Raw genomic sequence first — 24,022 nt, forward strand, 5'->3', positions numbered from 1 at the left:
AAAAGTTAAGTTCTTTATTAGTAATTAATAACAGAATTTTAGACCAGAGGAAAGACAAGCTGTGGGGATTATTTAAGCAAAGGCAAGGGAATGGGTTTTGTGATAGAATTCAAAAGACAGCACAGAATTTGTTCTCTAAGAGAGGAAGATCTCCATGCTGACCTTTAAGATCAAAAATGGAAGGTGTCCAAGTACAAGACACAATGATGATTTTTAATAAATATTATTTTTACAGCAAACCTAATTCTAGTCCAAGTCATAGAAACAGAGTTAGAAAGAGCAAGGCTGGGTCCCTGGATCCCACCAAAAACCTGGGTGGTGATGGCTCATGCACGTGCAGTCTTGGCCCTCATTATAGCACCCAAGGCCGATCACGTTTCCAAAGATCTCTAGTACTAGAAAAGTCTTCCTGCATCGAGTGAGTCCAGGTACGTTCTATTCATTGGTATGGCTTCTGTCTGAGCAATACAGAGTAGGTGTGACTTGCCCTTGTTCCAAATCCTCTCTTCTCCAGGAAAAGCATGACTTCTGAATAAAACATTCCTCTCCTTCCTTTCTTCACATCACACTGGTTACCCGCCTTCTCTCAGTGTGTTCTCTGGCATATCAGTGGAGAGAGTTGCACGGCAATTTCCTCTGTGATAATAGAGTCTCGTGATGGCAGAGTTTCCTGGGTCTCTGGTTTCATATCTGCTGCTCTTAACATAGCACTGGACACATAGCAGAATCCACTACTAGGTACAAAATTGAATTAGCAAACTATTCTCTGTTTCACTTCTGTTTGCTAAACTTATTATTCATGATCTAAGTAAAATTTTCTTCCTTATTATCCTTGTTAATAAACAAGAGTGCTTGGAAAAATGGTAAAAGGACAAAATAGCTTCATGAATTAAACACCTATTATCTGCTGGCCATTGTATTGGATACTTTATATAGTAATTTAATACATTTCTCTAAAGCCTTTGTGATGTGGGGATTATTCTTTCACCCTACACCAAGAAATGGGAGTCTTAGATCATAGGGTACTTGTGTCTGAGGCCATACAGCAAGTTACTGGCAGAAGGAATATAATCCCCCTGCTCCCCACCCACCTGCATCTTCAGCTTAGATTGAGTGCGGGTGTTACGTGCTCCCACAGCAGGGGCTGTTTCCATCCTGCACCTATGACACTGTATGCGATTGCTTACTATCCTTCTCCCCTGCCCAACAGGACTTAAGAACCATGTCTAATTGCCTCATATTTGCATCTACAATGTCTGACACACAGTAGGATCTAATAAATATTTGTTGATAAATGAATGAGAATCCCAAACACTATGCTCTAAATGTTAAACCAAAAGAACTCTGAATATTTTCATGTATTTATCTCTTCGATGGTCATCATCTTTCATTTCAGACATTGAAATACTAAAAACCTTAAAAGTTTAGAGAAGAGCCAGGATCATCAAGCCATGATCCCATGACCAACCTTCATTTCCTGGCTTCACAGTTCCTACCACTCCCTCTCCTTAGATGTCACTGCCAAGCTTACAGCTCCAGCATAATAGCAATTTTGGCATGGAGTGGGGATGTGGGGAGAAAAGAGTCACTGTCACAGATGGCTTGGGCAGTTTTCCCCTTCTCTTAATAACAGATTTTATAAGACACCCACAACACGGCCATACACAGGCGTTGTGTACAGTGGCTAAGAATATTCTTCTGAAATTAGAGGGCTCAAATTCAAACCTTGGTTCTGGCAATTACTAGTCATATGACATTGAACAGATTTGTTTATATCCCCAAGCCTCAGGTTCCCTATCTGTAAAATGGGAATAAAAAAGGTTTACTTCATAGAGTTGTTACAGTTAAATGAGGTAATGCATTAGAAGTACCTACGACAATGTTTTTACATTGAAAACATTCAATCCCAGCTAGTAATAGCAGCAGTAGTAGTAATAGTAGTAGTAGTAGTAGAAGTCATGCGGCATGCCCACAACTCCCCATTTTCTTCCCAGTAGCATCAAGAACAGAATCTGTGAGGATTCTGCCCTCACAATTGCTATTTCAGAGTCCTGTCTTCCATAAAGTAGTAGATTTAGCCAATGAGCCAAAGATCCTGAAGGAATGAATGACTCTTGATTGTTTAATTTTGTTAACAAGTTGACACATGACAATTAGTCTTTGAGAAATAACTTTATAATGTTGTTGTTTATTGCTTGCTGCAATAACATGATCTCAGATAATGATTACAGGAGAATTTTTTACTGTGTTCTTCTCAGAAAATGAAATTCACCACAGGACAGATAGGAAGCAGGTATGTTGGTCTTCCTCTCTTTTCTCCGAAACCTGGAAAGAAAAAGAGTATCTTGTGCAGCAAAAGAATATGAAATGTTATAACTTGGGTGATGGAAAGTCATGTATATAAAAAGAACTGTTAGTGGTAACTATGTTTTGCCTTTTGTAGATCCAAACCTACTCCCTGTGGAGGTCCAGGTCTCTCTTCCTGGACACTGAACATCCTTGCTATATCTACTCAACATTTTGTTCCTAAAGTTTGTGAATTCGTCTTACACAAACTGCAGGGAAGAAGAGACCCTTTACACACTTTTTTGAAATCCCTAACATATCACTTTTCTTTTATGTAAATACTGAAGCAGGGCTTCCCTGGTGGCGCAGTGGTTGGGAATCTGCCTGCCAATGCAGGGGACACGGGTTTGAGCCCTGGTGTGGGAAGATCCCACATGCCGCAGAGCAACTAGACCCGTGAGCCACAATTACTGAGCCTGCGCCTCTGGATCCTGTGCTCCACAACAAGAGAGGCCGTGATAGTGAGAGGCCCACGCACCATGATGAAGAGTGGCCCCCACCTGCCACAACTAGAGAAAGCCCTCGCACAGAAACGAAGACCCAGCACAGCCATAAATAAAATAAATAAAAATAAATAAATTTTTTTTTTAAAAAAAATACTGAAGCAAGAGACTCTTAGAACAACTTTACTGAGGCCTGTCTGCCCATCCCAACCCCCTCCTCTCCCTGTCAACATTCATAGATTCGGTTGCCTTTCCTTCCTGGTCCAGACATCTGACTGTAGTAGCAGAAGGGCAGAAGAGTGGGTACCTTTAGGTATTCAGAAAACTGCTGGGACAGTAAGAGGGTGCTAGCACAAATGCAGCTGTGCTATCCCATAAGGAGTGAATGATACTCAGAGAAACATCACAGGACCAGTACTGGGGTCTGTTAGGTGTAAGGCATGGGGGATGAGCCAGAAATTGACACTGAAGCATGAGAAGGGAAAAGCCAAAACGACCAAATAAGTTACCAATACATTTAACCTTTGATTGAGACAGAAGTTATTACCTTTGGTGAGTTTTACTTGATGTTTTTCAAGCAACCTGACTTTTGGCTGACAATTTTGGACCCTGAGAGAGAAAAAAAAAGAAATAAAAACACATAGGAAGACTTTTGAGAAACCTCCATACTGTTTTCCACTGTGGCTGCACCAATTTACATTCCCACCAACAGTGTACGAGGGTTTCCAAAAACTGAAAATAGAACTACCATACGACCCAGCGATGCTATTCTTGGATATGTGTCCAAAAAAAAAGCACTAATTTGAAAAGATACATGCACCCCAATGTTCATTCATATCAGTGTTATTTACAATTGCCAAGATATGGAAGCAACCTAAGTGTCCATCGACAGATGAATGGATAAAGAAGATGTGGCACGTATATACAACATAATACTACTCAGAGATTAAAAAAAAAGAATGAAATTTTGCCATTTGCAACAATAAGAATGGACTTGGAAGGCATTATGCTTAGTGAAATGTCAGACAGAGAAAGACAAATACTGTATGATATATGCATATGTGAAATCTAAAAAATACAACAAACTAGTGAATATAACAAAAAAGAAGCAGACTCACAGATATAGAGAACAAACTAGCAGTTACCTGTGGGGAGAGGGAAGGGGGGAGGGGCAATATAGGGGTAGGGGATTAAGAAGTACAAACTATTAAATATAAAATAATCTATAAGGATATATTATACAACATGCAGAATATCGTCAGTATTCCATAATAACTATAAATGGAGCATAACCTTTAAAACTTGTGACTCACTATATTATAGACCTGTAACTTATGTAATATTGTGCAGCAGCTCTACTCCAATAAAAAAAAATGAAAAGAAAAATTTAAGACATTTTTATTTGAATTTAGAGAAGCATGTTGTCTTGAGTTTTGTAAAGAGAAGTTAAACCACTCCCATGTTGTACAGGAGACAATGAACCATTTCTTCTGGTGATCTTGGAAACAGACACCCCAGCCTCTTACAAACTGCCAGGGAATTCATCTCTCCCTTTATGTGGTCTCAATACATATACTCACCCGGATAAGTGCTAGATGTTACTAATACCCTCTAATGAAATCAAGCATGTTTTTCAAAAAAACTAGTAGTCTGTGCCAAAAAAAATTCCCAGACTAAGCACTCACTCGGAAAAACAGAGGGCCCTCAACCAGAATGAAAGCTCTGTGTGTGTGTGTGTGTGTGTGTGTGTGTGTGTGTGTGTGCCTGTGAGTGTGCATGAAGCATGTGAGTGTGAACGAAGTACGTGTGTGTGCACGAGTTGTGAGAGAGTCTGGAGGGGAGTGGGTGTCACTAGGAAAGAAACAGTGGGCAAGGTGCTTCCAAGGAGTATCCACTGGGGCCGACACTCACAGGTGCCTGAGGTTCCTGGAACAAGAACCAGCAGGGGACACATCTCCTCTCATCTTCTCTGCCACCTCCTCACTTCACACACAGGTATTCTCTAGCAGGGGATGTTGGGACAAGGGCCAGGAAGGTGACACAGCTACCCCCTGAAAGACCTCATCACTTCCTGATGTCCTTCCTGCTCCCCTCCCTTTGAGACTGATATGATCTCCTTTGCAAGTCAGATTAACTATTTATTAACCAACTGGATGGTATAATTCAAGGATAATTATTACCGTCCTCATTTAAAGAAGATGAACCACAGTTCAGATTAAGTGACATGACCAAGACTGCTGGCATAGAACCTATGATTTCCTGACGCCTTTTCTTACACCATGTCGTCACCAAGGAGACGGTGCCAAAACCCTGTCAGAGAGACGTCTGCATATTTAGTTGTGTAGCGATTGTGCTCTCAGGCCTCAGCCTGGGAGACATTGCAGGGAGGAAGCGGGGTCCTAAGGGGAGTTCTGGTTTCTTTTGTGTGACCAGGAATACCAGTTGGATTTCAGGGGGAAAAGAGCTGGAAGTACCTCTTCCTTGAAGCAGGCTTCAGGCCCCTGGGCCTGGCAGCACTTCTTCACCACATTCGTGAAATCCGCCAGCAATGACTGCAGCTCCACCCCTGTAAGTTCAGGCTTCAGTTTCACTAAGTTGACAAGAAACCTGTGACCCAGTGATGTCAAACAGAATTAATTAACGATTTCTTTCTGCAGCCCTCTTCTCCAAAAGGCTAGTTATAGAATCATATGTCTTAGGAATCTCCATTTGGGTGAATGTAAAAAGTTAAAATACTCCACTTTTGAAAGGATGTCCTGAAACTTTCCTGTTAAACACACAGGATGCATTCCATTATAACAACCTTTGGAGAGTTACGTAGTCATGGACGAAATTGTATAAAATATGGGAACATATAGTAAGTCTTCAATATGCACAATACTGTAGAATATGTGACTACGTTTGCTGTCTCTAGAAAATTCATGTCCAAAGCAACATCTATTCCCCCTTTCTCAATAACTGAATTCCGTTTCCACTCCACTTGATACAGACACTGCTTAATCTAAAAAAAAAAAAAAAAGATCTGATTCCTTGGCATTTATAGCATTGCCTGAGAAAGCAAAAGCAAAATTCGTGTTCCTTTTTGGCCTCTCTTATCTTCAGACATTAAGAGAGATTCTCAGAGCAAACATCTATGACATTCTCTCAAGAAAATCTGATTCATTATGACCCTTCTATGAGCTTTTTTATGGTTACTCTCACCCACCTTTTCAAATACAGTCTTTTGGACACTCCAAGGCTCTAGCAAAGGAAAAGACTAGCTAGGTTTTAACTTATAATTGGACAGACTGGACAGTTTGACAGAAAGAACAGGATTATAACACCAAAATCACATATCCATTACAATAAACCTTCTCATTAATACATGATATGTCTCCCGGCTGAAGAAAAAGGTGAACAGTAGAGAATGTCCGTACCTGTCTTTCTTTCTCTGGAGCTCCTCGTTATGAGCCTGACACAAGTCTGCGTGAAAGATAAATAAACCTTGAGAGGTAGATGCAGGCACGTATGTCTTATCGGCTTCCAAGCCCTCAAAGCAGGACCTTCTGAAGGCAAAGTTTGTTTTACAACAGTGGTCCACAGCAGGGTTGATACTTCGATTTTCATTTATTCCACATAACTCTCCAAGAACTAAGTCCACCTATACCAATGAAAGTTGCAATGGAGTTTTGAAATACAGCTAGATGAATTGTTAGTTTGTGCTAATAGCACGGTCAACTTAGAAAAACCCATGCACTTGTAACATGAAACGACGTGCAAAGAAAAGTAGAGGCTGGGGTCCTAAATGGTATTATAACAGAAGTTAAAGCCATAGCAATTTAAGTGCCTAGAGATTAATTCTTGTTAACATATACACAAATTTGTGATTTTGAGCAGAGAGCTGCAAACAGCCCACTGAAAATGGCATCAGGACACTGTGGCCCTTAGATTTAGTCGCCTTCTGGGATGTCCCCCACGTACTGTCCACCCCAGACCTAAAAAGGTGCACCCAACCCGAACTGGGCTGGAAACAGCAATTCTCTTACTGACCTGGTGGGACAAGAGAGAGAATTTATCCCATTACTTAAGATTATGAAGTTTTCTCTATCATTCTGAAACAATTCTATGATTCCAAGTGGTTTGCTCTAACAAATTGCTTCTAATATAAATAAGAAGTAATAAAGATGATTTGGAGAACCCCAAGCAAATATTTAAGACTTCTCTTTTGCTTCTCAGGATTTTGACACAGTAAGCCAAAAATAAAACTTGACCTTCCTTGCTTAACAATCTTGAAAACAATGAAGAGAGGAAGACGGATAATCACTATAAATCAATGAGTGCAAAAGCATCCTTTTTTTTTTTTTTTTTTCTTTTAGGAATAGTCAGGCACATGGGCCAGGCTCACCAAATTATCAACGCAGGCAAACTCTTCACTCAGTGTACAGCAGGTGGTCAAAGCTGTCACCATTTCCTTGCCAAGAAAGGTCAGTTCTTCAGTGGAGAGCTGGGGGGCTAGCTTTGTGAGATTGATGAGGTAGCTGAAAGAACATTTGTCTGTTTGTTCTGGACAAAAGCAGGTACCCATTTTCCCTTGTCTAGCCCCCTGAAGCCCCGACCCTGCCAGGCTAGGGACAACCAACGTAAGGGCAATGCGAACCTCAGCTCTCTCATAAAGTGGTAGAGAACTGTCCCTTCACTCCCTGTGTTCCTGCACCCTGCCTCCTAGATCGCTGTGTTTCAGTTTCCTTCTAATTTCATGATAATTCAGAAACTCTCAGATTTGCCCATCCTTCTTCACCTGTGAGTATAGGAGCTCCTTGGAAGAAAATATCTTGGCTAGTATGTAAAATCCTGCTTGAAATCCCTTGAGCAGTTAATAAATATTTCAAAGGGAAAATTTAATAGATACATGTTGGAAAAGGATAATCTGAGATGGAGGAAACAAAGATATTTAATGGGCTGAGTTCTCAGATAACAGCCCAATTGCAGAAATAGTGAAAATATATTTTTTAAGCTGTGTTTTGTTGTGACTTGAAGATGTTTGGTTTCAACACGCAATACATTAGCATGGTAATTAATTAAGAAAATCCAGAACAAACTTCGTATTATTCGTGAATGCTCACAAGAATACTTAAAAATGAATATTAAAGTGTTAAGTAAATCCAGAATTATTTTTTTTTACTCGATAAGAATTATTTCCTTAAATAATTCTTCCTTGGAAAATTATAACAACCTGAAGTTTTCTCCATCCCACCCCACAATCCTGAAATGGGGTAAAATCCAGAAATTCTGGGCTGGGAGTGAGAAAGACTAGTCCAAACAAAAACTAATGCATTAGAGAATCAATTTGTCCAGAATCCTGTATGTCTTCAATTTCTAACCTCATTTCTGGTAAGGGCTTAATGTGACAGCTTCATGTGCCTTCTTGACTTTTATGTTTTTATTCTTTCCCAGAGTTTATGAACTTGTCATAACTAAAAGACTGAGCTAAGATTTTGACACTTTGTGGCACTCTTTATTTTATCCTGGTCACCATCATTAACCTACTTGTGCAAACAACTTACTGGTATTTCAAGTCATCCTTCCCCAAAATCTGAAAATGTTCACATTCTCGCTGTACTATCTTGAGGCTTTTCTCAGTTGTCTCATTGAATTTGTTTTCCTGAAAATACGAACAATCATGTTTATGAACATTTTATCTAAAATTTAATCATAAGCTTCAAGTCAACTTGTCTAATTGCTTTTTAAATTTATATAGCATTTTCAAATTCTCATTATTATATGCTATTCATTAAATTGAGGGTAGTTTTTATATATGTAAGAATTTGAATTTTTAAGTTATAGTTATAGATATGGTTTTTGCTAAATTTGAAAGCTCAAAATTTTCATTATCATTACCTTGTAGAGGTATCATTACCTTATAGAGCTTTCCAGTCTGCAAAGTGAAATTCAAATCTGATGTTGACAATGATCATATATTTTTTTTTTTTAGAAAGAGGTGACAAACTTTTTTTTTTTTATGTATGTATTTATTTAGTTATTTATTTTGGCCGCGTCACGGCATGTGGGATCTTAGTCCCCCGATCAGGGATCGAACCCATGTTCCCTGCAGTGGAAGCCCGAGTCCTAACCACTGGACCGCCAGGGAATTCCCAGACAATGATCATATTGATTCTCACTTTGAAGTGGCCAGAGAATTTATCTGGCCCTATGAAGTCAAGTGGCTTGCCTAGAATCACCCAGTGAGTAAGTATTGCTACAGAACATTTTTAATCACGTGTATCTTTTTTATATCTTCTTTTTCATCACTTAGAATTGGAACTTAAAACCTCCAATAATTGTCTTCAAATATTTGACAAACTCTCTCTCACGTGGCATAAAATTGGACATCTACTAAGTGACCACTAGAGAGAAAACTACACACCAGTGGATGAATGCTGTGGGATGAATTGTGTCTCCATATAATAAAGAGAATTTTCTAGCACTATGATTCATTTAAGGATCAGGAACAGACCTCCTTGTTAGGGACAGCGGTAGAGCTGGATAAAACTTAAGTCTTCTTACTTCTTGCTCAAATATGAATGGGTGTAAACTGGCATTTTGGGCAGGTGGAGGTAATTTTTTAAGTAAAGCAAAAGCAACACTTATCAAATGAATGAGAAACAAATCAAAAATGACAAATAATTAATTTCTATAATACACAAAAAGTGCATATGAACTGATATTAAAAAATGCTAATTTCAACAGGAAAATGGGTAAAAGACATGAACAAATTGTTCACAGGAAATTTATAACTACAGTAGCTAAAATCATATGGGAAAAGTTTAACTTCATTAAAAAATTAATTAAATTTTTAAAACATGCTCACTATTTAGCAAAGTTAATTTCTATGTGCAATGTTGGTGAAGATGGAGGTAAAATGAGCATTTTCAAGCACTGTTATAGAACTATATGGTGGTAATAACTTTCTAGATAGTAACCTGGCCATTTGTATCAAATATTTTTTATTTTAAAGTCTATATAATTTGACCTAATAATTTTCCTTCTGATAATCTGTCTTAAGAAAATAACCATAAATATTAATAAAGATGAATGGAATGAGATACTTAGGGTCACTTACAAATAAAATTTTTAAAAAGCTAAATAAATGTCCAAAATCTCAAACGTACAGTATGAGAGAATTTAAATCAATTATTATGATGGAATGCCATCATGTAAAATAAAGTACATTTTTTAAAGTCTGTTTAATAACATAAAATGTTTTTTATGCCAATAAATAAAAACAGATCCAAAATTTTCTTAACAAAGTATTATTCCAATCTTATTTTTAAACACACATATAAATATATCCATATATGCAGAGAAAAGATGAAAAAATGTTAATTATAGCTATTTCTTGGTGACAGAATCAGAAAATTTTTATTTTTTTCTTTGTAAATTTTGATACTTTCTTAATCAGCTTTAATAATCATTCATTACTTTCACTAGAACAAAAAACTGAATTGGCCCAAGAAACTACAGAGTACATAAATAAAAATATAAATGTTTAATGGGAAGAATTTTTTGCATCAACACACAGGATTTGTAGTTCAAAACATTATGAGTAACCCAAACCGATGATGTTGGTCTTCCCAATGATCAACTTACCAGAGTGAAACTTTGATAGTTTTTAAATGTTTGTTGTTTTATTTTGTTTATTTAATTCTCTGAGCCTACTAGGATGGAACTTACTGCATGTCTGTAACAGTCTGGAGGGTTTTTCGTGTTGCAACACTCTCTCAGGAGATCCTCATACACTCCAGCAATTCTTAACAACTCTGGTGTGGACAGTTCTGGATGTCTCCTTGAGTACTGATAAAGAAACCTGCGATGTGTAAAATATTTTGTATATTAGAACTTCGGGAAAGAGCAAAACACCAAATCCTGCTATCTTTTACTCTACAGAGATCTTCTAATACTGAGTCTGTCTTCAAATGCTAAGTTCCTCCTCTGGTTTGGTCAGGGAATGATTTAAGAGGACATTTTGACAACAGGAGATCATTTTACAAAGGCTCTCTTCCATATTATGTTTTAAACTAACAATCCTTTTACTTGGAGGGATAGAATGATTAAAGGTATTTAGCATTCATTGTTAGAATGATTTAATCCATAAAGCATCAGAAATAGTAGATCATGCCACCAATACTTTAGAAAATACATATCGAGTATAATTCTGTTGGAAAACGCATTCAGACCTCCATCTTGAGATGGTGGGAATATGGATTTCTCCCCACCCCTGGTGCCAACTTGGGGAGAGATTGCCCAGCCTTTGCTCATTCCTTCATCCTGACACTTGTCAAATATGGGAATAATCACTCCTGCCACCCTAAGTCATTGCGAAGGTTTCCATGGCCTCGGTGAAGTATATGTGGGTGTGATTTAGGGAGAAAGTGAGAAAGGGAGAGAGAAGAGGCTAACAGTTATTAAGCCCTTAGTAGGTGCGAGGCACTGGATCAAGCCTTGTGCATAGGAGACCAAGATAGGCTTCCTACCCTTTATAAAACACCTTCTCATTTAACTTCACTTAACCCTCAAGATAAGTACTATTTTATAGCTGAGGAAACTAAGTCTCAGACCAGTTAAGCACCTGGCTGTTAATGGAGGTATAAAATTTGAACCTAGGTCCCATAGGATGCCTACTTCATTCTTGTTTAAACCAAGCTGACTGTCTTCTCAAAAGAGAGGTGTTTTGTTTAACTACCTCGACTGTGCTGTTTACAATCTTCTTCATAAAAGTATCTTCTCTATTCATTCAAATTAAGTAAAAATGGTCTATGTTTTGAGAGAGCAATACCTCACAAGAGTTTTCCGAGTCCAAGGGACTTTTTTTAATCTCTTTTTGTTTTGCAACCTTTTTCTCTTGATTAATCTTGGTTTTTCTGACATCATCTCTCCTGCTTCCCCACCTGCCTTCTCAATCCCATTTGTGGGATACATTCCCATATCCTAAAGCAGTGGTGTTTAAGCTTCAGAGAATCAAGTGTTCCCCTTAATATCTCATGTAAGCCGTGGACCTTTCTCCAGGAATAAAATTACACCTAAAAACATACCACCAAAATATTGCAAACAAAAACCCCTGGGAGCCGACCCTAGCCTGGCAGATCCACTGAGGTCTTGCATCAAATGTTTGCATCCAGAAAAACTGCACCTGAAACGTTTCTGGCTCAGCATGTTCATTGCTGCTCTATCATTTCTCCCCAGGCTTCAAACCCTATTTTAGTTGTCATAGTGATGGTGATGGAGATGATGAGGATGAGGACGAGGATGAAAATTGCTTCCATTTAGCAAGCATATGTCAGGCACAAGTGAAACGCATTGCATCTATCATTTAGATTAATTTGACTTAGAGTCCATGACTCATGAGAAGCAATAGAGCGCAGTGGTTGTAAGAGCAGGAGTCTGAAGCCACACTGGTTACATTTGAATCCTGGCTCCACCACATATCAGTTGTGTGACTTTGTAGCAAGTTACTTAATAACCTCTGTGCCTCAGTTTCCTTGTCTGTAAAATGAGGATAATAAAAGTGTTCTAACCTCAGAAGGTCGTTCTGAAAATTAAATTGGTTAATAGATGGGAAGCACTGAAAATTTGGTGAGTATTCAATAACCTGTATCTTCAATCCAGACCTCCTTCCAGAATTCCAGGTTCATATATAAAATTATCTTATGACATTTCCAATTAATTACCTCACAGGCACCTCAAAGTCAAGGTGGTCAGATTCAAACATATTCTCTTTCCCACAAAACATTCCCCCATACTTCCCATCTCATTGAGTCTGAAAACTACTTACCAACCACCTAAGTCCCAAACTGGGATTCATTCCAGATGAAGTTTCTAAAAAACAAAAGTGATTTTGTCCTTCCTTATTCTTCAGTGAAAACCCTTCAGTGGAATCTCGTTACTTAGCATGCCTGTATGATCTGACCCATCTACCTCTCACTACCCTCCTCTCTCACTGCAGAAACCCTATTCACAACCACATATACACCAAGCAGTTTTACACTTCTATCCGTGCTCTACTCCTTCTATCCAGATTACTAAAATTTCTTCCAGTACCTCCTCCCCATCAAGCCTTTCCATGGTCCCCAGGGACTTCCTCCCCTGTCCCCACATTACCTATCATCTGCTATCAGAAATCAAAGAGCATTTCTTGTACTCATTTATTTATGAGGCTATCTCTTCTCACATCACACTTCTTATTGATGAAAGCTTACTGGGGATAAGAACCTTGTCTAACCTAGTAAAGTCCCTGGATTATATTTTATTACCAAAATATTTGGAATGAATGAATATTCTTATATGAATTTTATATATGATTACCTAAAATACAGAGAGGTTAACTTTTGTCCCACTGACTCAACCAGGACTCAAATCTAGTCCTTTTGGCTCCAAGTCAACTAGTCTTCCCCTGAACAGCTGGGCAGCTGTGTAGGGGGAGGGACGGCAGGGGAGGGCAGAGCATGGCAGGTAAGCCTGCAACTTCTCAGGCCAGACCTCCTGGGGTCTAATCCCTACTCTGTCATATTTTAGCTGTGAAACTTGAACAAGTTACTTAACTTCTTTGTACCTCAGTTTGCTCATCTGAAAATTGAGAGAAATCACACTTATTTTACATGACTGTATGAGAATTAAAATAAATAATCCATATAAAGTACTCAGCCCATTGTCTGGCACATATCAAGTACTCAATAAATGTTAGCCATCACATCATGACACAGTTGCATTTTCTTAAAATCATGTAAGAAGACTATAATCGATAGCCATGACTCTTAAAATTATGTGAGACCCAATACTTTTGTGATTTAAATGATCCCTATTCCTTCCACCCAAGTTAGCCAAAATAGGTCAAATCCAAAGTTTCTGTTTGCCTGATAAATGTCAATATAGAGTTATGTTACTCGGCCATGAAGTTCTCTTGGTCAGCATCTCGTTCCTCACACACATTTTCGCTTTCAGTAAACTTTGCTTCTCTTAAGGGTAAGTTGTTTGGTCTATCATCTTTATTTGAGTAAATTATGCACTCGCCGCGCTCTGGTATTTTCTTTTCACAGCACTCTTTGATTTTGCTGGAGATGGAATCTTGTTTTGAACAAATATGGCTCATGACCTTGCTCTGTATCAAATAAGAATGGGAAATGACTTTATTTTCATAATATCTTCAGGGCTGGATTTTCCTTCAAAGCTCAATGCAAAATCAACCATGTGCATAACATCTGGACTTGTTTCATCAGCTAATTTGATAGATAATTAAATTTTGTATTGATTGAATACAATGAACTTTCATACTAAGGCACGTTTTATTTCTCAGGATTTTAGATGATATAATTATGAAAAATAGACTCATAAGTTGACATTCATTGTTAAGTATTAATCTTTTAAATACTTTACCCCTACTCCACTGGTGTATCGGCATTTTAAATTCTAAATGCTGTTTCTTTCCCATAAGAGTTCATCTGTACTTTAATGAGGGCCACCAAAGACATGTTACTGTAATATCTATAATCCTAGATTTCTTCTCTTATGGCCTGAAACCACATTGCCAGGTATATAGTAGAAACTCAAGAAATATTTGATAAGCGAATGAAAGAATGGTAAACAAATGAACCACTACAGCAACTGCCAGATGAAGGCTTCTCAAACATAAGGAGATATTCTGCTCATTGTTGCCATTTTCCTAAAGATATTATTCATTTGAAGCTGTTCAAATTATCAAATAATGTACAAACTAGTAAACCCTACTCTCTCCCCTCTCCCTACTCTCCCTACCCAATTCTGACCTCCATATAAAGTTACGGGAATAAGGGAGAGGGTGAAGCCATCTTGCTTACACATTAGTTGGATAATTTTTTAAAAGCTAGTCTAGCCTCTAGTCCTCTCTCCAGACCCTCCAGAATTAGGCTGTACATTCCTCCTACTCTCTGTCCTAGCGTCCCATGAACTACATTGAGTTCTGTCAAAGCACCAGGCTATTCCAGACTCTCTGACTTTGCTCAAGCTGTTCCCCTGGCCTGGAATCTTCTTCTGGGGAACACTGAGGATAAGGAATGAAATGAAGCTCTAGGCTGAGGTGAGAAATGGAAAGGAGGCTGGCACCATGTTTCCAGCAAACCGCCTAGAACCAGGGAGCCCGTCTTTGCAAACATATATACGTTTCACCTAAGGCCACCATCGTTCTAGGCAACACATCTCTTATTGTCTGAGAATTAATTTCTATTTTGAATAAATTACAATTCTATTCCTCTTATTTCTACATAAAACCATCAAAGAAAAGGATATTAAGAATATAATATGATCCCTTAGTCTCAGCTCCAAACTTCACGGAAAAATCTTCAATTATATCCTTTCAATACATTATATTTCATATTATAAAAACCAACATCCCCATAAACAATCAAACAGTACAAAAGTAAATAGCGAGTGAGATTGCTTTTCATTGAAATACAGTTAAGGGCAAAATAATTCTTGGTGATATCTACTGTCCGCTACTTGAAATAAAATGTACATATCTTCATATTCTAAAATTCAAGTTGTCTAATTAACATGATGTTTCCTTGTGAATTGAAAACAGTAAGACTAATTAAAAGTCACTAAGAAAAAGCCTAATTTCAACTAAGAAGTCGGGATATTTTTAATGAAATTGTGTTACCCTCGTATGCATGAACAACTTCAGCTAGGTCAACAATATATTTACCAGTATATGTCATTAGAGAATCACTTTAAAGACTAGAGTAAGAGTTATTTTAAATTAACATATTTACTTTTCTGGAAAGACTGTTCCTAAATAGCCTGAAGAAACTCAGAGAAAGCAGCTCTTAAAAACATAAAGATGAATCATTTTCTGAGCTTTACTGTTAATTTCTAATATAACTAAAGAGTATTTGCAATATTAAAGAAAACTTTAGTCTGGCCTAAATTAATGTCCACAAATTCTAAATTCCTGGAGTTTATGTCATGTGCATTTAGCCATATAAAATAGAATCTTCTGAGTAATCTAAAAACAATCACATGTATAAAAAGTTCCAAAGTTTTATTTGGTCTTATTTGTTAACATTTTATTTTTTATTTTATTTATTTTATGTCATTATTTAACAATTTATTTTTTGTTGAAGTATAGGTGATTTACAATGTTGTGTTAGTTTCAGGTGTACAGCAAAGTGTATCAGTTATATATATAACTGAATATATATGTATATAAAAGAATATATATATATATTCTTTTTTCAGATTCTTTTCCATTATAAGCTATTACAAGATATTGAATATAGTTCCCTGTGCTATACAGGAGGTCCTTGTTGTTTATCTATTTTATATACAGTAGTGTTATCTGTTAATCCCAACCAATTTATCAACATTCTGATTTTATTGTGGTGAGTAGCCACACATTAGGGCAACTTCAAAATGAAAAATAGCCACCCCAAAAATCACTATTTTTACTTGGTTTTATAGAATATTTACCCTGCCATGGATGCACTGCACAACATCCCCTTCACAGCATCCATCATATTTGGAAGAAACATCTTCTAGGAGGGAGATAAGTTCCTTAAATTCAATCTTGGGGAATTTTTGACTAAGTACAGCAATGTTTCTGGAAATAGAATTGATAAAGCACTAAAACAACTTGAACAACAAATAAGGCAAGAGGGAGCTCTTTGCTAATACAGTATAAATAGCTTCAGTAAGCATGTAGTACCCTTGTTTTTTTCACTGATGGCTTTACCAATATTTTTACATTGCATGGCCCACATGATCATTTTGAAAACCCTAGGTTGATATTTAGAGTCCCAGATCAGGATTGGGAAAAAAAGGGCCCGAGAGATGTGCCCTCTTCCATAATTGTTATAGCAAAACACTTCTTTTAAGGACCACAATTTCTTGTTGTGAGCCCATGGCTGGCATAGGTTATTCATCACAGAATCCTTTCCTGCTGATCTATTTGAAATCTCAGAATTTTTCACAAAACATTGCACTAGCATCATTGCTAGTTGGCTAGGGTAAGCATGTAAAATAAAATTTATCCCTAGAGGGTAGTCTCCTAGTCATTAACGTCAAAGATGGATGGATAAGTCATGTCTAAAGCACTTGAATGTTTTAAAACTCAGGTTCAGAACTCCTAGACCCACTCAGATTCCCAACTAACCAAAAACTAACTCAGAAGTAGTCCTCTTTCTCTCTTAGTCTCCCCACCTTGCAGGTCTTATCTCAACCAGACCTAATGTCCTGGTCTGAGTAATCCACCAGACTGAGCCCCACCTCAAAACCCTTGAGGAACTAGGAAGAGTATAAATAAAAAGGCATCAATGATTTAACAAAAATGGGACTTAGACAAGAAAATACAAGTAGAAACAAAATACTTATTATGAAACTCACATAGATTTTAAGATTTGTGGTCCAAATTTCATAAGTGCCCCACAGACATTTTTTTGATAAGAAGATAATGCTTTTAAATATTGTATGAAAGTTTCTGCCTGAAGGATAAAGAGAAATTCTGTTGAAGCAAGAGCAAAATCCCACTATTCTCTTATTTCTTAACCACATGTCAACCAAACAATTCCAAACTTTGCTCAGAAACAGAAAATTATGGGGTTTTTATCTCAGGAAATGTACATATCAAAATATAAATTTGTGGCTTATTATAAAGGTGGGGCTAGTCTTCCCAATGACTGAATTATACTTGATGGGAAGATGAGTGGTGAAGGGTGCTGTGAGCTTGTCCATCTCTACCAGGATGATTCAGTTTTATGGGTAGTCAAAAGAGGACTTTAAAAGAGTTTAAAAGTAGTCAAAAGAGGACTTGTCCAAGATAGAAGATAAAATGTCATTTTTACCCTGGTTATTTACTCACTAGCATTTCCTTCCAATTCACAAAGAAGACAAAGCCAGAAGAGAGACCCTAGAAATGGGCAATTGTCTTTCAAGGGTCTCAGGTAATAAGAAATTTAGATCAGTAGCAGGTGGCCAATGGGTTGAAAAACCAGTAAAAGTGACAAGAGAATGGTTTTAAAATGGTAAACAACTATTTTGCTATAATTTAATTTTAAGTAAAGATCTACAGTTTGGGATGAATCCTTGTCCTTTTAAGAAAACAAATGCAATACCCACCTTTGTTCGAAAGCAGTTAGCTTTTTCTTGTTCTTCACAACATATTTTAGTCATCTCCTCAAAACGAGCAGCAGCAGTAAGAAGTGTAGGGACAAAAACAAAGGGGTTCCTTCTGGAAACTTCGTAGATATAACTATAAAAGAAAAAAGGAAGGAAGTAGGGAAAGAAAAAAAACAGGAAGGTAATGAAGGAATGGTAGACAAGGGAAGGAAAAGAGAAGATTTAAAAAGACAAGAACAAGTTGTGAAAGTAAAGGTGAGAGGAAGAAGGATTTCCCATTACTGAAGGCTTCAATGGAAGGCAGCGTTATCGAGTCTCCAATAAAAGTTGTATCACTGAAGTTGCCGACTCCCAAAGAGGAATGATGATTGCTATTCTAATCATGGACACGGGGCTCTGGTTATTCTTTTTCTTCCCCTATCATGCCAGATGGTCGGCATCTCTCCTTTTCAGGTTCAAAGAACAGCTACCTATACACACTCCATCCAAGATTCAGAGATCATAATCACTTATGTTCAAACAAGCTTTGTGGTTTAAGCTTTCCAGAAAAAGTCTCTGCTTCTACAACTACTGCACTACTGAAAACAGATTTTTGCTGAACATCCATTGATGTAATGTTTACCCTTAGTAAAAGCTATAACTCTCCATTGAAAGACTATATTATTTCCTCCAGTAGAACTTTGGTGCCATGCACACCCTTCAGTTCTGGGGCTCATCCCATTAGAAAATACACATCACAATGAAAGGATCTTGAAAGCAGGTTTCATATATTGTTCATCTCCTCAGCAATGACCACAGAATCTGACACACAAATGCATGTTGAATGAACTAAATGATCAAGAAACCCGGCTATGTTCCTTTGGAAGAGATATTGGATTTAGCCTAAGAATAATTCTTCAATTAAATCATTTTTCTACTAAAATTAAACTTACTTGTTTAGAAAAGATTCTCTGTTATTTTTATAAGTCTGGCATTTCTCTTCAGGATCCAGAGTAGGGAGAGGAGGCAAAAATCCTACATCAGCTTTCTTATTATGGAGGAAACAATGTTTTCTTTCAAAGTCAGCCTTATGGCAGCAGTGTGAAAAATTATGCTTTTGTGGCAGTCCCTCCATAGCACATATATTTTCCAGTAAAACATCATTCTGGACAACAGAAAAGTAAAAGACATTTTTTATTCATTGTGACATTTTTCAACCTTCTGAGATGACACAGTGGAGACAATGAGTGGTGAGTGTCACCCTTTGCGAAAAAGATTCCCAAATTTTCCCAATATTACCGGAAGAGCATCTTTACCCACACCCTTGACAACCATCCCACACTTTGGGAAGTTTTCTCTATCCTATCCTGAGGCCCTTCAACCTCTGCCTATTTCTTTATTGCCTACATTTCTCTTACATAATGGCTTTTTTCCTTCTCTTCCAAGGTGACAGGGTCAGAGTGTAATGTGTTGGTGAAGTATTTAGTGGTAATGTTTAGTAATAGTTTTCTAGAGATGCAGATGGTGACTCTATTGGGAGGAGGCCAAGAAGAGGGGGTGTGACAGCAGAGTACATATTGAGAGAGGCAGGTAAGGAAGGTACCTCGACTTCCATGCGCTTTGCCAGGCTATTGCCTGTCTTCCTGCCTGTATACTTACGGCGTGGACTGCAAGCTCATAACCAAGTCCTCCTGTACATCATTACACAGAATTGCATCTCCTAGGAAAGTGCCTTACCCTAAATACTAAAGTCAGGCAAAATAAAAATGAGGGGCCCAGGGACTTCCCTGGTGGCACAGTGGTTAAGAATCTGCCTGCCGATGCAGGGGACACAGGTTCCATCCCTGGTCTGGGAAGATCCCACATGCCACGGAGCAACTAAGTCCGTGTGCCACAACTACTGAGCCCGCGCCCCACTACTACTGAAGCCCATGTGCCTAGAGCCCATGCTCTGCAACAAGAGAAGCCACCGCAATGAGAAGCCCACTCACTGCAATGAAGAGTAGCCCCCGCTCACCGCAACTAGAGAAAGGCCACGTGCAGCAACAAAGACCCAACACAGCCAAACAAAAAAATTAATTAATTATTTTTTTTTTTTTTTAAATGAGGGGCCCAGATTTCTCCTTCCTGATGCCGAGAGATGATGCTTTTAGAAATCTAAGATCTGTGTTACTCACCTCCCTCACCATGATTTCTGCTATGAGCAGTTCCTATATTAATTGTTTCTCTGGGTTATAGATAAAATTAAAATATACATTTTGAACAGAGACTCTCATCCTGCCCCAAAACCACATTTGAGTGGCGATTTAGTAGAGATGGCAGAAAATAGCACTCCTCAGGCCCCTGTACATTTCAGCTTTTTTAGTTTCCTTCTGGAGACATAAGCTTTTGGCCACTATGTTGGTACATGAAACTAACTCTTCCTTATTCCCAAGTTGGCTTCAAGGTCCAAATTCATTCAGATGGAGGAAGAATTCGTTATTGGAATCTTGTAATGAGACCAGACAGAGACTCATTGTTGTGGGTTGAAAAATGTCCCCCAAAAAGTTATGTTCAATTCCTAATCCCCATACCTGTGTATGGGACCTTATTTGTAAATAGGGTCTCAGCAGATGGAACCAAGTTATTGAGAGGGTCTTATCCAATGTGACTGCTGTCCTTATAAGGTGAGGAGAAGAGACTCAGAGAGAAGATGGCCATGTGATGACAGAGGCAGAGATTGGAGCGAGGTAATTATAAGTCAAAGAATGCTGAGGATTGCTGGTTATCACAAGAAGTTAAGAGAAAAGCATTCAACAGATTCTCCCCCTAGAGCCTCTACAAGGAGCACACCCTACAACACCTTGATTTTAGGCATCTGGCCTCCAGAATTGTAAGAGAATAAATTTCTGTTGTTTTTTTAAAAAAAGTTTTTTTAATTAAAAAATAAAAATGAGGGCCATAGAGCATCTCTCTTTTTATATTTCCAAGGCAAAAATTCTCTCAGTGTTGACAAATAAGCTTGTTTGTTTAGGAAATGCAAACAATTTACTTACAGCTAATTTTGAACACTCTGGGAGTGTCATGTCAGCCAAGCATTTATCTCTGTATTCTGTCATGGCTTTTACCAACATTTCTACTTCTTCAAAGGATGCCTCCTGAATATATTGAGCAAATGCAATGATGGTGCTGCAACAGTCCACACAGAGTACACAATGATGACCTGCAGAATTTCGATTTATGTCCAACCAAAACCTCATAGGAACACCCACTTGCAGACTAACTTCAGGAAATTATCAAAGTGTGAAGGCTATAAGTTTTACAACTTCTTGACAATTCAATTGCCTCATCTGAATTTTATGATTAACACTGTATTTATTTTTTGATATGGTTTATATTTAATTACATAACTTTTGAGAAGCATTAACATTTCTGGAAGGTACCAGATAAGCTTATAGTAAACACCATCATCATCAAAATGAGTTTAGAGAAACTCACATATATCCAATATTATCCTCTATAAATTTCTGGGTGATACTGACATCATCTGAAAAGCAAAGATATTCAGGTTATTATATATCCTGGTATTTTAACATTTTCCCAATAAATAACTATATGTGATAAATTTATAAAGTATAAAATAGATAACTGATGGTAGAAAATAATTTTGGCGTATTTAACATGAAGAAGAGACATCATATGAACCAAATATTAGATCTTAATCACAGTTGATCACGTGCTCAAAAAATATTCATTAAGTTGAATTGATTTGAATTAATCTCACACTGACCAGACTTTAGATTTACTATTGATGGCTCCCCAGCCACAAATGTCAAATACAAGCACCATTTCCCCACTAAGTGTCACGTACAACTAGAAAAGTACTATGTGGGTTCATTGTTAAGTGATATAATGCTACAACTGTGCCCAACAAGAGATACCAGAGCTTGCTGGTGGTAGTACAGATTGTAGTGCTAGTCAGACACAGATATTTAAGTGTTCTCTCAACTAGTCTAAAATCATTGATTCCCTCCCAGTGAGCATATACTTAACAGAGCACATTTACATTTGTTCACATAGACTATTTTCATGCAGTCCTTACTTTTGCTAAGCATTGTGCTGGATACTATGAGGCAATCAATGATGACTAAAACATCTCCCCCTGGACCTTGGGTTCCTAAGTACTTTCATAGTGCAGGTGACTCATGAACATGACTATAATCCAATGTAGAATCTGTATGACATTCTAAAGTAACGTGGGTAAGTATATGACAGGAATGCTTTATGATCTCTGGGTGAGGAAGCAGAAAAGGAGTATAGGAGGAGGTGCATATGAGTTGAGTCTGAAAAAAGTGTACAAGATTTCAGCTAGCTGAGAAATAAGGAAACTCATATTTCTATGCGGAGAGAATGGTGTGAGTAAAAGCACAAAGGTAAGAAATCCTGGGATGTCTTTGGGGAAAGTCAATTAATCCACTTTGATGAAAAAGTGGGTCATAAAGAAGAATAATGGAATGTAAGATAGAAAGAAACTGGGTCCAGATTATGTAGATCTTTCATATAAAGCTGAGGAGTTTGGGCTCCAACTGGAAGCCATGAAGAGCCACTGAAAATGTTTATATAGAACAGTAATATCATCATTTCTATATGCTAAGAAATACCAGGCAGGTAGTGGTATGCCTGATATGCTGGGATCTCCTACAGTGCCTGACAAATAGAAAGTGACGAGGACTATTTGTCAAATAGATGGATGGAAGAATGAATGGATGAGGTGGAAAAAGGCAAGAAGCCCATTAGGAGACTTTTGCAATTATCCTATTGAGAAATCAGCAGGACATGAATTTTGGTAGGAGTAATGGAAGTGCAAAGGAAAACATGAATGCAAAAGATATTGGAGACAAAAATCAACAGGATTTTTTAATAAGTTGTTACAGGGGCAAAGGATAAGGAAAACTCAAGAATGACTACCCTTCTTCTAAGCCCGGTAACTGGGCTCACTAGCAGACACTGTAGGGGGTACCAAATTAAGACACAATCCACATCTTCAGGGCCATGGCAACACTTACAGCACCTTGGTGCGAGGTACAAAAATATGGTCCTTTCAGGCCAGAGGGATTACAAAAAGACACCTCTGAACAGATGAAGTTCAAAATGTTCCCCCTTTGAGCAGAAGAAATATAAAAGTCACCTTTTCCTCCAGGCTGACACTGCATCAGCCAGGCTTGGGGAATGTACAGGCTTGGGGAGATTTACAAACTGTACAGTTGGAAGAAGAAAGATCCTGCATACTCTTACGGTGTTTACCACCTAGTTGGGAGATACACTGAACAACCAAGTTTCTAAAAAAATCTTAACTCATATCTAATGTTCCACTGTTACCATACACTATACACATCTGCAAGAAATACTAATATTTTCAAATCCAAATTATATCTCCCAGCAACATTTCCTATACTACCATAAGGCCGGTGACCATTTGCTGGGTGTGATAACTGTCTCTGTCTATAGATAGGGTAATATGATCACCAAAATACAATATCTGGGAAGGTTAGTTCAGGATATCTGATCAGTATATGTAAACTAGGGAGAGGGAGAAAAAAGCAAGCGAAAAATTAAATTGAAAGAAAACAAAGTTAAAAAATAGAAATTATCCCAACTTAGTCATTCCTTAGGTGATATACAAGTAAATTTCTTACCTACATCTTGAGGCTTTGTGGGCAGGGTTAAGGATTCAGTCAAAAAGAAAACGAAAATAACAAAACCTGTAAGTTTTAACTGTTTCATTTTTTAAGATATCACATTCACAAAAGAAAGTAACGTGACTGAGGAAAATCAAGTTTTTATATTATTCTTTGACACTATTAGTAAAAAAGTAACTTGTTTAACCTATTTCTCATATACCTCATATTTGATTTTTATTTGATCACTCTGCAGAATTTTTTGCTAATTATTAACTAGGAAAAAATTATCTCAGTGTTTCACTGGAAAAATCTATTGAGTTAGAAAAAAAGTCCACAGGTTAAGTATGCACAATGCCTAGCCAAATAGACAACCAAAAAAAGAAAAAAATCTTGAAATATTGCAAATGCTAAAAGAGAAAGGGCAAGAATAAATAATTCACCAAAGAGAAACATAACTAGAAAGACGCTAAATTTTGC

General features: G+C 37.6%; 1 protein-coding gene across 2 annotated transcripts; it reads right to left on the bottom strand.

Moving 5' to 3' along the window:
* On the bottom strand, positions 1-23,680 carry AFM (afamin). Of its 2 annotated transcripts, XM_007179846.3 has the most exons (15): positions 23,561-23,680; positions 21,363-21,411; positions 20,921-21,053; positions 18,839-19,050; positions 17,907-18,039; positions 17,175-17,272; positions 16,263-16,392; positions 13,706-13,920; positions 10,500-10,632; positions 8,333-8,430; positions 7,174-7,306; positions 6,206-6,429; positions 5,264-5,396; positions 3,337-3,398; positions 1-2,325 (listed from the first exon to the last, which is right to left on the bottom strand). In XM_007179846.3, the coding sequence occupies exons 1-14, from the start codon at positions 23,646-23,648 to the stop codon at positions 3,363-3,365; spliced, it is 1,815 nt and encodes a 604-aa protein (XP_007179908.2). In that variant the 5' UTR covers positions 23,649-23,680; the 3' UTR covers positions 1-2,325; positions 3,337-3,362. The 2 variants fall into 2 exon arrangements, with proteins under 2 accessions (XP_007179908.2, XP_057403480.1); XM_057547497.1 differs by lacking the exons at positions 20,921-21,053; positions 23,561-23,680.
* Positions 23,681-24,022: the final 342 nt, after the last annotated feature.

The sequence above is a fragment of the Balaenoptera acutorostrata genome, chromosome 5 (assembly GCF_949987535.1).
Source record: "Balaenoptera acutorostrata chromosome 5, mBalAcu1.1, whole genome shotgun sequence".
Lineage (NCBI taxonomy): Eukaryota > Metazoa > Chordata > Mammalia > Artiodactyla > Balaenopteridae > Balaenoptera > Balaenoptera acutorostrata.